Genomic DNA, 13042 nt, shown 5'->3' with positions numbered 1-13042 from the left:
AAGTCATGAGAAAACTTAGATGGGGATCTGATCTGGGGTGGGGATGAGGTAAAACCGAAGGATCTTTTGTAGAGGGCCCACTTCAGACCTATCTATCAGTCACCCACATCCTTTCTTTCCCCCTTTCCTCAGTGTTTGGGAACCTTGATGTCATCCAACTACACGTTCCCATCTGCATGTGAAGGTGGGTGTGAGCAAAGGCAAAGAAAGGCAAATTCAAATCATAAGATTTTCTCTTTGTAAAAATCTAATTACCTAAGGTTCCTGTGAAAAGGGGCTTTGGGATCATCTAATATCTCACTGCACATACCCCTCCTGTAAATTCTTACGCTTTTGCTTAGGCTTATCTGTCTATTGCGTCAATATCTGTATTTTCAGCTACGGAGAAGAATTTGCTTTTTATTTTGCTTTAGAGTTTTTGTTTCTTTGAGTTTTTTCTGTGTGTGGAGGATGAATTGTTTCAGACCCCATGATAGCTTTCATTCCGTGTCAACTATTTCTTGAGACTAAATAAACTTAAAAAAAAACCCAACTGTAGTTTTTAACACAGTACCATTGAAGAGGAAATACAACACTCCCCAATATCCTGAAAGAATTAAAATTGTTTTTTATATCCAGGGTATAGCCGGCTCAAGTGAGAAGACAGGGATTACAGATGTCTTAGATCTAGACCTAAATCTTTTAGGTATGCTTAGATATCTTGGATATACTTTTGTGTGTATAGATTTAATGAGCATAATAGCCCTTTGCAGGGATGAAAAATAGTTTTGGAACACACAGGGAGGTATATGCTTATCCTCAGAGAATGCTAGTGGCATTTATATACATATATATATATATAGTTTGTTTTTAAGAGAGTGCGAGTGGGGGAAAGGGGCAGAGAAAGAAAGAGAATCTTAAGCAGGCTCCACGCTCGGTGTGGAGCCCAACACGAGGCTTGATCCCACGACCCTAGGATCACGAGCTAAGTTGAAATCAAGAGTCAGATGCCTCAACCGAGGCGCCCCTATATATGTCTGTTTCTAAGAGCAGTTATTATAACAGATGAAGCTATGATGATGCAAGAGGCAGTAGAGCACGGTGCTTTGGAGGCAGGCAGACAGAACCGTACTGCATTTCAGCCTGACCATGTCCTACCGTGTGACCTTAGGCAAGCCACTTAACGTTTCTTCATTTGCAAAATGGAAACTATGATACCTATGTCCTGGAGGTGTTTTCAGCATTAAATGGATAACAGATTTAAGGTACCTAGGAGTGTATCAGGCACAAAACAAGTCATCTATTCCTACCATTGTGGTTATTAGGTCAGAAACTGTTTAAATTATTATATACATGTTTCACGTCAGCATTATGCTGTATTTAGTCTTTGTCTGATATCTCCTGCAAACACAGAAACGTTTTTTTCTGGGTTTCCAGGAGGACACTGACCCTGCATCTTAGTGTATGTGCTGCCGAAGTGAGCATGATACTGCATTTTATACCTGGCTGAACTTCTGATAAATTGCACTGAAAGATCGTTGTCTAGCATGAGCGAACTCCATGCATCAACAAGAAAAGACTAACAACAATTCCCTCCATAAGTGCAGTGTTATTTCATTATGTCATTTTTGTGTGGTATTTGTTTTGTGTGTGCATGTGGCGTATCAGGCATTTATGGTAAGAAATACCGTGTTTCCATTTCAGCTAAGGAGGTAATACTAATAGGAAAGTGCCATGATATTACTGCACAGCATATGCATTTCTACCAAGGGTAGATTTTAAAAGTATAATATACTTGAGGTGAAAGACAGGATCAGGGAAGCAACTTCAAAGTTCATCTAGCATCACCTTCCTTAGTTCAGCCTTTACGTTAATACAAGTTATAAGAAAAATATATGGAGTGGTGGTGTCTAATAATTGTACCATTATAACAGGTTTTATTTAATTCATTTGGTTTAAAAGGTTTTTTTTAAGTTTATTTATTTATTTTGAGAGCGAGAGCAAGTAGGGGAGGGGCAGAGAGAGAGGGGAAAGAGAGAATCCCAAGCAGTCTGCACACTGTCAGCACAGAGCCTGATGCAGAGCTTGAACTCACGAACCGTGAAATCATGAACAGAGCTGAAATCAAGAGTGGGACGCTTAACTGACTCAGCCACCCCGGCATCCCTAATTTATTTGATTTTAAAATGCCTCTTTAAACACAAAATACTTCGGGAACGTCTACACGATATGTTTCAAAAATCACAATATGGAATGGAAATTAAACCAGAGTCCAATGAAATATAAAGATACAAATCTTAAAGTGTCAACTAATTGAAAGAAGGCCATTGGAAAATCTCAGGCTTTGGGCTGTTAATACTGAGTGTACCAGATAACTAATAAATATGATTGCCAAGATGCCTTTGGACATTCTAGGGTTCTGATTTTCTTTAATGTTTCTAGGGGGAAGGTGAAAATATTTCCCAAAGCTGTTTAAAATGCCTATTAATGTACACAAATAATTTGCTTTTACTAGGGAAAGAAGAACAGTGTTGAACTATTTGTGTCTCCTATAAACCGAAAAGCAGGAATTTCGGATGCTCTCCCATCTGAGGAAGTGCTGCGTTCACTTAATATAAATGTCTTACATCAAAGTTTATCTCAATTTGGAATTATAGAAGTCTCCCCTGAGGTATGTTGTTCATGGAATATTTCATTTAAAAATGTGCACAGTTGGCATGACATGGTAACTTGATTCCGGGAGGTGTTGAAATGAAAGCTGTTTATTGTGTGTTATTTGATAATAAAAATCTCCCTAAGGGTCAGAATTCTCTGATCTTCATACTTAATATGTTTGTTCCTTACGGAATTTATTTTCACATCAAAATTCCACTCCGAGGCACTTTCTTCTCCAAATCTTTATGGTCTTGTAGCTTCTATTGACTTATCCAGTAAATCGTGTTGAAGAAAAGCCATTTGGATATATTTGTCGGTTGATTACTTGAAACTGAAGTGTCCAAAATTACACCCTTCTATTCTCTTCTTCAACAGGCGTACTCCTCACTGCCTTCATTGTCACAGTGGTTGCCAGATACATACCTTTGTCCACAATCTAGGAGTTCATTTGAGATGTGGTTTTTGTTTTATTTTATTTTGCCTTGTTTTCTGAGGAACATAATTTTAAGAACTATGAATGTATTCTTCATAGTGTTTTCTAAATCTGCACTTTTTAAATTGCCCCCACCATCTCCGCCATCCTCGCCCCTGAATAAATTCAGTCCCTTTTTACCTTCTGCTATGTCCCATTCTAACAAACTTGCTGGAATGATCATCATCCTGAATGCATTTAATTAAATTCACAGAATCATAGACTCAGACTCTGAGGGAGCATATGTGAACATTTTACAGATATAGAAACTAAGGCTCATAGAAATCAAGTGACTTCACCAAAGTGACAAAGCAAATGAGGTATAAAACAACCTTTGACATCTAGACATCTCGACTCCTAGTCTCTTCCCCTATGCAGGGAAGCACAATGCCTCTCACTTCAGCAGATATCACCGGGGGTGGTATAAAAAACTTTGGTCCAAGACTGAGCTTGAATCCCAAAGCCAGCACGTAAGATGTGTGTGACCTTGGGCAAGTGATTTAATCTCTATGAGATTAAGTCTGTCTTTGGCATAGTATCAGCCTCTCTGAGCCTCAGTTTCTTCATATCCAAAATGGGTATAGTAAAAAAAAAAATAAATAAATAAAGGTGGGGGAAGTATAGTTTTATCTTATAGACTTGAAATATGAATTAAATTTTAGAAATATATGTGGAAGTCCTCACACAGAGTAGGAACCAAACAAATATAATTTGGATGCAGGACAGTTTTTTTTATTGGCAGAATGAAGATGTATTTCATCATTGAGCCATGACTGTAACAACAACCTCCAGCCAGTCTTGCTGCATCTAGTTTTGCTCTCCTCCTTGCCCTCTCCGTGCTCTGCACAACCCCAACACACACACAAGGGATTTTCCCTCTTGTCACACAGAGTAATCTTTTTCAGAGCAGATCTGGCTATGCTCTCCTAATGTCATGATTCTTGATTCTTCTTTGGCTTCCTAATGCTATAGAATCACATCTAGATTTCTTAATATGATATATGGTCCTTTGTGCACTGGGCTTTCTGATTGTTGGACAGCACCCTCCTAGTTTATGCTTCAGCACCTCTACACTCAGTGAGTACCAGGACACCCCCATACTCTCTTCCCTCCATGCTTGTGCATATGTTGATCCATCTGTACACCTTTCGTGGTTCAAGATCAGTCTACTATATAACAAAGCCTTCCCTTGTGCTTCCACAGATGTGGGCTCTTGCTTTGTGTTCTCACTGAGCTTAGTGCAAGAAGCCCTTATCCCGTCTTGGTCTTCAAATCTATTTCTACCCTATAGGCTCCTTGAGAACATATGCCATTTCACTTTATCTGTTGTCTCCACCCCTTCATTCAGATGCTGGCATATAATGGGCACACAAATAGACAAGCAGTGTGCTAGGTAGTGTCCAAAGTTGGACAAATAAATGAATAAACAAACAAGTAAATAAATAAAATACGATTTTGGCTTTCAATGAGTTTGTATTCTAGTATAGGGCAAATAAGATATAAGCAGATAAGGAGAATACATGGTAATGTTACCACACTGGGCCATAGGAGCTTTGAGGAAGAAAGCCCCTCATTTCCTGCTTCAGAGAGGCCAGGGGAAAAGGTCAATATGAGCTTAAACACCCAAACTCCTCCTCAACCCTGATTGCATGTGACTCTGAAGGGCTTCCCTTTCGTATCCAACCAAACACCATTTTCCATATCTAGGCCCTTGACAGACGGCCTTGCACACTATCTTGCCCAGGACAGTGCTGTAAAATTTAAAAAGACCATTGGGTTTATTTATTTGCTCCCATAATCTTTCAGTGAATATTGTAAGCACTCTTCCCTGTTGCTTTATTCTGAGTTTAAATGCCACTCTGAATGCTTTAGGAATACAGCAGCTTAGTGAGTCATCCAGATTTGCAAACCAAGAGAAGCTCACCAAACAAAAAAAAAAACAGTAAAAATTAAGTATTTGTCCTCCAACACACCTCAGCCCAGTGATAATGAGGGGCTTGTCACAGAACTATTAGCCCACCATAGACCACAGGTCTGTAGTGTAGTTGAATAATGGAAGTATACTTGATGGGCAAAATGTGATACTTTTTATGAAAGTGTAGAAATTTAGAAATCTAGGAAATCTAGAATCTAGAGAATATTACCTGACAGGAGACTGGGAAGTATTTTAATTGGATATGAGGCATTTCAATAAGGAGAGAAGGATGGATTGTTTGCGGCTTTTTGTTCAGGCACTTCTAGAATGGACCCAGCATTACCCTCTGACCTGAAGTCTTAATGCAGAAACAGGAGAAAGCCATCTATGGTCCCGGGCAACCTCAGCAACATAGGGTCCAAAGGGGCACTGCAAAAGCATTTGTTGATATTTGTTTAAGCTGGTGATGGTATTCTGTTTCTCCATTTCTTTATTCATCTTTGTCATTAACACTGATAACAACTTATGCCTCAACCCATTCTTTCACATTTTTATTCCAAATTATCACTGTGCTGTGCTAACATGTTTATTAACAGAAAAAAAAAGAATATTGGTATTTTGGTTTCTCATCCTTTATCTGGATTAGAGAACACTGTGAATGCAGTCTCAGAGCATCTATTTCTAAGTTAATATGCATTACTTTCAGGGAAGGACATGTTTTCCATCGTTGCCGTTTCTTTATCTGCTTGATTTAATTGGAAATGACTCTTGGGAAACAAAAATACCAAATACAGAATTACTTTTGTTTATTCATCTGTTTTCACTTTAATCTAAGTTTTGGGGGAGAAAAAGATATTATTTCTTTTATATATTTTTATGAGCTGGAACATTGTAAGTGCTCCCATATTTTTTTATTATAAGATGCTCATAAAGATAAAATTAGACTTCCTGTTGCCTAGTAAATTAAATCTTAGGGAAATAAAATGAAATTCATTGTTTTAGTTTCTATTTTTAAATTTTTTTATAAAATTAGTTAAAAATTAATTAATGACTGAATTAAATATGTATTGAAATAGTAAGTTTTACGTTGATAATGCAAAAGTGATCTAGGATTTGCTGTTGTTGTTTAATGGCGAATTGTGCCAGTTTGGCAGGTCTTATGTTTCAAAGGAGGAAGTTACCTTCCTTACTAACAGGCCAAGGTGCTGAATGATACTTTCATGGAATATTCACATACAGAAAAAAATACATACCAAATAAATATATACCATTACCCATGAGCATGGTGATTATTCCTTGAAACTAGAATTGTTCACTTTATGCATAATACAGTGGACATTTAGCATTTATCTAACAAAATTATATTGTTGTAGGATACACCTTGTTTATCTACCTAACTCAATTAACCAGATAATTAAAATATTTCCACTTCATTCTTATTCTGTGTGCTTCATCTCTTCTAAAAAGATATATCTCCTAAAGCCTCTGAATCATGTCTTCTAGCATTTGGGATGTCTCCCAACACTTGGGATCAGAATTGTTTAAAAAAAAAAAAAACAATTAAGACAACTATCGTGCATCAAATTATTAAACAATGCAGAGAAGCCGTATTGTGGGTACAGAAAACAGCCCAAATTTTAAGTAATAAACAAAATTCATCAGCTTCTTTCACTGCAACAGAGTTAAAGGGCAAAGCATGTAGATAGATGTAGCTATGATATAAGACGTAAAGATAATACAGTGGCATTGGGTTTGACCTGACTGTGGAGCCTCTGAATTATTGAACCCTTAGCCCTTTGACAAACTGTAAAGGCATCACATTAACCTTATGCAAAGGTTAGATTGGAGATTCCTGTGAATTATACTCTTTTGACTTGTGGGATCTTAACTACAAATTTTTCCATTTATTACCCTATCCTTATCAATTTTTTAGATCTCTGTACAAATATAGTAGTGCTCAGCAGTAATAGCATGACTCAGAAGGAAATCTATTTACCAAGAAAGCGCAGTGACTAAGTTCTAGGAGTTCAAAACAAATGCCTTTCTAACTAGGAGTGGGGGAGTGGGGGTAGGAGGTTAATTCTTCCATCATCACCACTTTGGTTAAAAGAGAAAACAAAACAGATTTGTCTTAAGCAGAAAGGAACATGTTGATATTCCAGAGGTGTCGAACTATAGCAGAAAAAGAAAGAAAGAAAGAAAGAAAGAAAGAAAGAAAGAAAGAAAGAAAGAAAGAAAGGAAGGAAGGAAGAAAGAAAGAAAGAAAAAGAAAGAAAGGAACCAAATCAGGTTAGGAACACAAAATCTCTTTCCACCCACCTAACCACTGCTTTTTATCCAAATTTTACATGAACTAAAGCTCAGATCCTCATAGTTAAATTTGACAAGTTTAGGCTGTCTACTTGAAGGCTTAACTAGTTTGCTTTTATAGCAAGCAATAGTTGTTATTTAGTTGCCTGTAAAAAACTCATTACCATATTTATACCTGGTTTCTACAAGAGTTGGGTTTTTTTCTGATAGTTTCCAGCTATGTTTATAGAGGTATTGTATTAAATATGATCTGGCTGAGGTCAAAGAGTAAAAGACAAGTCACCACTTGAATGCAAGATTTCCTTTCCAGTAGGATACTTGGTTTCTAATCATTTCATCAAGCAAGTATTTTCAGATTCTCCCTCAACTGACCACTTACATATTTTTCAAATATATACAAGTCATTTCTTATATCTACGAATTTGTGTCTTAGAAAGTAGGCGAGATGTTACAGTGAGCATATCAGTGTTTTATATGCAAAGGCAATGGAAATTCAACTATGCAAGCAATAGGAGTCTGCCTCAAATCATTTTTATGATCACAATTGAACTCCAAGATCCTTTCTGCTCTGTTTTGTTCAAGTCCCCAGCAACTTGAGTTCCAGGATAAAAGTTTTTATAAACTATTTTTTAAGGCAACTATTTCTTTTTGTCTAATTTACAAACATTGAATGTGTTGTATTTTTTAAAAAGTCTTGAAAAATAATTTAACGATGATTTCAAAGTTCAGACACCTACAAGGACAGGGGTGTTCTTTTTCTTCAAGAATTTTATTTTTGACACAACTATGTATTTCTCACGATTCTGTGGGTTGACTAGGATCAAGTAGGTGGTTTTTCTCTTCCACATAGTAGGAGCTGAAGTCACCCCAGTGGTTACATTAAGCTGGGCACTCATCTGCCACTGGGGTGCCCAAGATGAACTCTCATTCTCCATGGCCACTATCCATGTGTCTTTTTCATCATCAATATCTTGTTGTTCAGGGCTTTCTTAATTGTTGGAGGCAATATCCAAAGACAGACAAGGACTCTCACCGAGGGAAATAAAAGGCATACTTCAACAAAACGGAAGTTTAGATGAGCAGAAACATTTGACTTGATTTAGCATTTATATTTTTCCCAACTGTAGGCCATTCAGTTTCAAGCTAAAGTTTCCTTAACTATGAATCTTTAAATTTCACTGAATTATAAAATTTAATTGCCTTCTAAGTTGTGATATTAATAGATGTGGGGTTTTTTTTAAAGAAGGAGTGGGTGAAATAAAACTAAGACACTCATTCACATTTTATTCAGCTTCTTCTCCACCCTTTCACCCACTAAGCAGCAAGCAAAAAAATTTTAAAGGCACAAGTAAAACTATTTATCTTATTTTTATTTCCAAATAATTCTGCACTTTTTGATGCTCCCTGTTGCTTTAAGTAAAATATAATATCCTAACAATTTGTAGGTGGAGGTGAACTTCAATCAGGTGGAGGTGAACTGCAAAAGTAGACTGCATTCAAAGGAAAAAAAAAAGATTTGATGAAAGAGAAAAAAAGGAAGGAAATGATCCTGACACTGTTACTCTGTTTATAAAAGCATCAAGAGATTTTGTATGCACCTGTTTCACTTTTGTTTAAAGTCAAGAGCTGCATTACAGCACGTAAACCAGGGTGTTGGTGTTGTGGGAGGGGACTTAAAACAGTAAGGAAAGCTTCAGAAACAGTTTCCTCAACATAGAAAAGAACAGAACTCTTTTACTATGAACCAGGTAATTTCCCAGAGAGACTGTTGGAGGGACATTTACGAAGTCTAGGACCCAATATGCCATGTCCGGCACGCTCGCTCCTGCACAGGAGATAAAATCATCTCTTCATGTATAGGGACGGCTGTCCTCGTCTCAGATCAGTTTGAGAAGCAGCTCTGGCAGCGGGGGATGTAGGTGTGTTCTACTACACTGAATGGAGTGAAGCTAAAAATATGTTGAGTGTCTGATAAGAACGCCATTCTCCTCAAACTCTCATTTAACGTCAGACTTTCTGTTTTGCTTTTAAAGAAAAATGTTTTACAAGGGCAGCATGAAGCGGACAAAATCTGGAGCAAAGAAGGATTTTATGCTGTTGTCATTTTTCTCAGCATCTTTGTTATTATAGTAACGTGTTTGATGGTAAGTTTGCTTCTTTATATATCTTATCCCTTACTGAGCCACTGTTTAATACTATGGGATACTGTCATTCAAACAAATGTTGAAAAGACTGGGAACAGAAGCAAGGCTTTGATCCTATTAGACTGGGAATATTTCATATCTGACGGCAGAGTGATAGCTAAGGAAAACCTAAGGAATTACAGATTCTGACCTGCAGAATAAGGCTGTAATTGCACTGAGGCTTTTAGTAACTTGATCAACCCTGGGAATGAAGCTTTAGAAAGTGATTTACTGTGGTCACTGGAGCCCTCAAAGTCATTAAAGTCTCATGGGCACACTTTGGGCTTACTTTATTTCTTCTTTTATATCATCTTTATGGAACTCAGGACAAATTTTAAAAAGAAACGTCTTAGGGGCAAGCTTATATCTTTAAGAATCGTTGATTTCCTTATTTATTTTTAAAGATAAATAGCATTAGATATTAATGCTATTAGATAAATAGCTAAAGATAGATAGCATTCTGCGAAATTCTAGGCATTAAAAGGGATGATCATAGGCTCAAAGGCTAGATAATTCACTGTCGACTAACTTTTTAGGTGAATGAATTTAAAAAGTATAAAAGTATACACGGCAAATAGTTCTGTAAATTATAAATTATAAATGTGTAGCCTTTAAAAGTATATTTCTAATTAAAAAAAAAAGAACTCAGAGTAAACCCACTAAACTAGGCAGCTCTATTTTGTATTGAGGGAGTTAACAGTTACTTTTCAAATACATTGATAAAATTTTCCTATTCTTTCAAAAATTCTGTGATGTACTTTAAAATATTTGATGTTTACAAAGGGGTTTAAACATTTTTTTCCTTGTGCTATGTTCTTTTTAATTTTGTACATTTTCAAAAATATTCCTTCCTTAGCTCTTAAATGCCCCCAAAAGACATCACACTACATACTATTCAACCAACAGTATTGCTAAGTGTCTTATTGGTTTTTGTTCATTTATGTTTCCCCTGTTGGGGAGGGGTTTATGTTAGAAAGATTAGGGCTTAGTTGGGAAAGGCAGAGGCTGAGTAAGTCTAAACTTGAAGGATATAAAACATTTAAGGCCTTGAACATGGTGATGATGGGCATATTTCCTCGAGTCTAAATATAGGAAGCAGTAAGGACACCCTAAAGCTTCCATCATCATGAATTCAGAAGCGTCTGGTCTCCTATGGGCACACATTTAGCAAGATTTCTAAGAATTGTGACACAATAATAAAAAGAATAACTTAAACATTGAGTAAGAAATTTGATTTTTATGTATTAAATGGTGGAGACTGAGAGGGAAAAATTTAATGAGACAAAGTTGGAGATTTTAGGGAGACTATGACTGAGACCTCTGGGCATTTTTTAGTATTTTAGAGGGTGTTTTTGTTGTTGTTGTTGTTGTTGTTGTTGTTGTTGTTGTTGTAATAGTTAATTGCACTATTTTAACATATGCGGCTCTTCCTTAATCTGAGGAATCTTGAGGGCTTTTTTCTCTCTTGTCAATCACAATTAGAGTGTTTTTCTGCTTCATAGATGAAAAGATGGGAGGAAGAGGAGAATTCAAGGAGGTTGAGAGTGCTAAAAGCAGAGACTGCTGGGGGGGGGGCATTGGGAGGGGTGGACGGATAAGATTGGGCAGAGCAAAGGCTAGGGTAAAGGAGGGAAGTGGGAAAGCAGATTCCTGAGCAGCCTCTGAGTCCTGGAGGGCAGAGAGAGGCCCAGCAGAGCCTGCTCTTACCATGTAAGACTCGGTCCAGGCTCTGCCTCTCTAACTCAGGAGCACCTGCATATCCAGCATGACTGGATAAATCCTTTCATGACATATTGCTCTCATGAGGCAAAAGAGTCTGTGGTGGCCACACTCTCAACCCCTGGGGGCCAGAGACTAGCTCTTCTTTTCCCAGTTTCTGCCAAGCATCAATGTAAAAGTCAGAAACCTAGATAAGTCTGCTCCAAAGTTACTAGAACAAATCGAGAAAGGAATGTTTCCAAGGTATGGGTGATTGCTGTCCACTGGGTTGGCAGTTAGATTCATCCATTCATTCAGTCTACAAATTCCTGCAGGGGATACACTGTGGACCTGTGGTTGGCACTGTGGCCAAAGGAGAGAACAAGATCCCTGTTCTTGTAGGACCTATACTCTAAAGGGGGGGGGGGGGGGAACACAGAAATAATTTAGTACTTTTTTTTAAACAAATACTGAACATGCTGCATGATTCCAAGTATTTGACCTTCTGGAAAAGGCAAAACTTTGGAGATAATCAAAAGATCAGTGGTTGCCAGAGGTTTCAGGGGAGGAGATGGATAGGTAGAGCACAGCGGATTTTTATGGCAGTGAAACTATTCTGTACAATACTGTGGTGGTGAATACATGGCCTCATGGATTTGTTAAAACCCATAGAATGTACAACAAAAAGAGCAAACCCTAATCTAGACTACGGATTTCGGTTAATTATGATATCCAGTATTGGCTCATCAATTGTAACACATGTGACCACACTAATACAAAATGTTAATAGGGAAAATTGTTTAGGGAAATAGGGGAGAGAGGGTATATGAGAACTCTGTACTCTTTGTTGTTTTGTGTAAACCTAAAACTGATCTTAAAAAATGAAGTCTATTCATTTTTTTAAAAAATCATATATTGTGCAGTGCTATGAAGAGATACCTTAATAGTGAGTGAGCGGAACAGAACCCTCGGAGACTTCCAAGATATGTGACAATGTGGGGAGAGGGCCTCCCAGGCAGAGGACAGAGCAGTTGAGGTGGGAATAAGCCAGCCTCTCTGGGCTTAACAAGAAGGGTGGAAGCTGAAAGTTTTAAGCAGAGCTTTCATGTGATTTGATGTGTGGATTTACAAGAGCAGGTGCTCTGCTGGTGAAGAGTGGTTGGGGACAGAACACGAGGCAAAGCTGGGAGCAGTAGGACTTTTCTGGAAGCCATTGTGTTAGCCTGATGACAAAGATGATGATGGCCCAGAGGAGGGATGGTGGTGGAGATGGAGAGAAGTGAACGGTTGCGATTTATTTGTAAATGGAAATGACAGGATTTGCTCCCTTCTCAGGGAGAAGGAAAGAAAGAAATTAAGGTTGACTCCTCATTTATTTGGCTGAGTACCTGGCTGGTGGAGCTCCCATTTCTTGGGCAAGGAACACGTTGGAGGTGGGGGTAGTGAGAGAAACAACACTTTTCATGTGTCTTCCAGTTGCCCTTGAATAAATGAAAGAAGTAGAATGATATATTTCAAACACAATCTTAAATTTTCATGAGAAAAGGTCGCTTTTCTCATGAAAGTCACAGGGAAGGGGTGCCTAGGTGGCTTAGTTAGTTGAGCATCTGACTCTTGATTTCAGCTCAAGTCATGATATCACTGTTCATGGGATCCAGCACCATCAGGCTCTGTGCTGATTGCGCAGAACCTGCTTGGGATTCTCTCTCTCCATCTCTCTCTGCCCCTCCGCCGCTCGTGTACACACACACACACACATACACACACACACACACACACTCTCTGTCTCTCTCTCAAAATAAATAAATAAGCTTTAAAAAAAGGGAAAAA

At 37.9% G+C, this 13042-nt stretch overlaps 1 protein-coding gene across 1 annotated transcript in view; it reads left to right on the top strand.

The window, feature by feature from the left end:
- The window catches only part of PTPRR (protein tyrosine phosphatase receptor type R), a 245577-nt gene that overhangs the window by 127595 nt on the left and 104940 nt on the right, over positions 1 to 13042 (top strand). Inside the window, exons 4-5 of the mRNA XM_030323227.2 lie at positions 2495 to 2650; positions 9365 to 9475. Of these exons, the coding sequence (XP_030179087.1) occupies positions 2495 to 2650; positions 9365 to 9475 (267 nt within the window). The remainder of the gene's footprint in view (positions 1 to 2494; positions 2651 to 9364; positions 9476 to 13042) is intronic.

Source organism: Lynx canadensis, chromosome B4 (assembly GCF_007474595.2).
Source record: "Lynx canadensis isolate LIC74 chromosome B4, mLynCan4.pri.v2, whole genome shotgun sequence".
NCBI lineage: Eukaryota > Metazoa > Chordata > Mammalia > Carnivora > Felidae > Lynx > Lynx canadensis.
The sequence above is the reverse complement of the archived record's forward strand: the minus strand, read 5'-3'. Positions and strand labels throughout refer to the sequence as shown.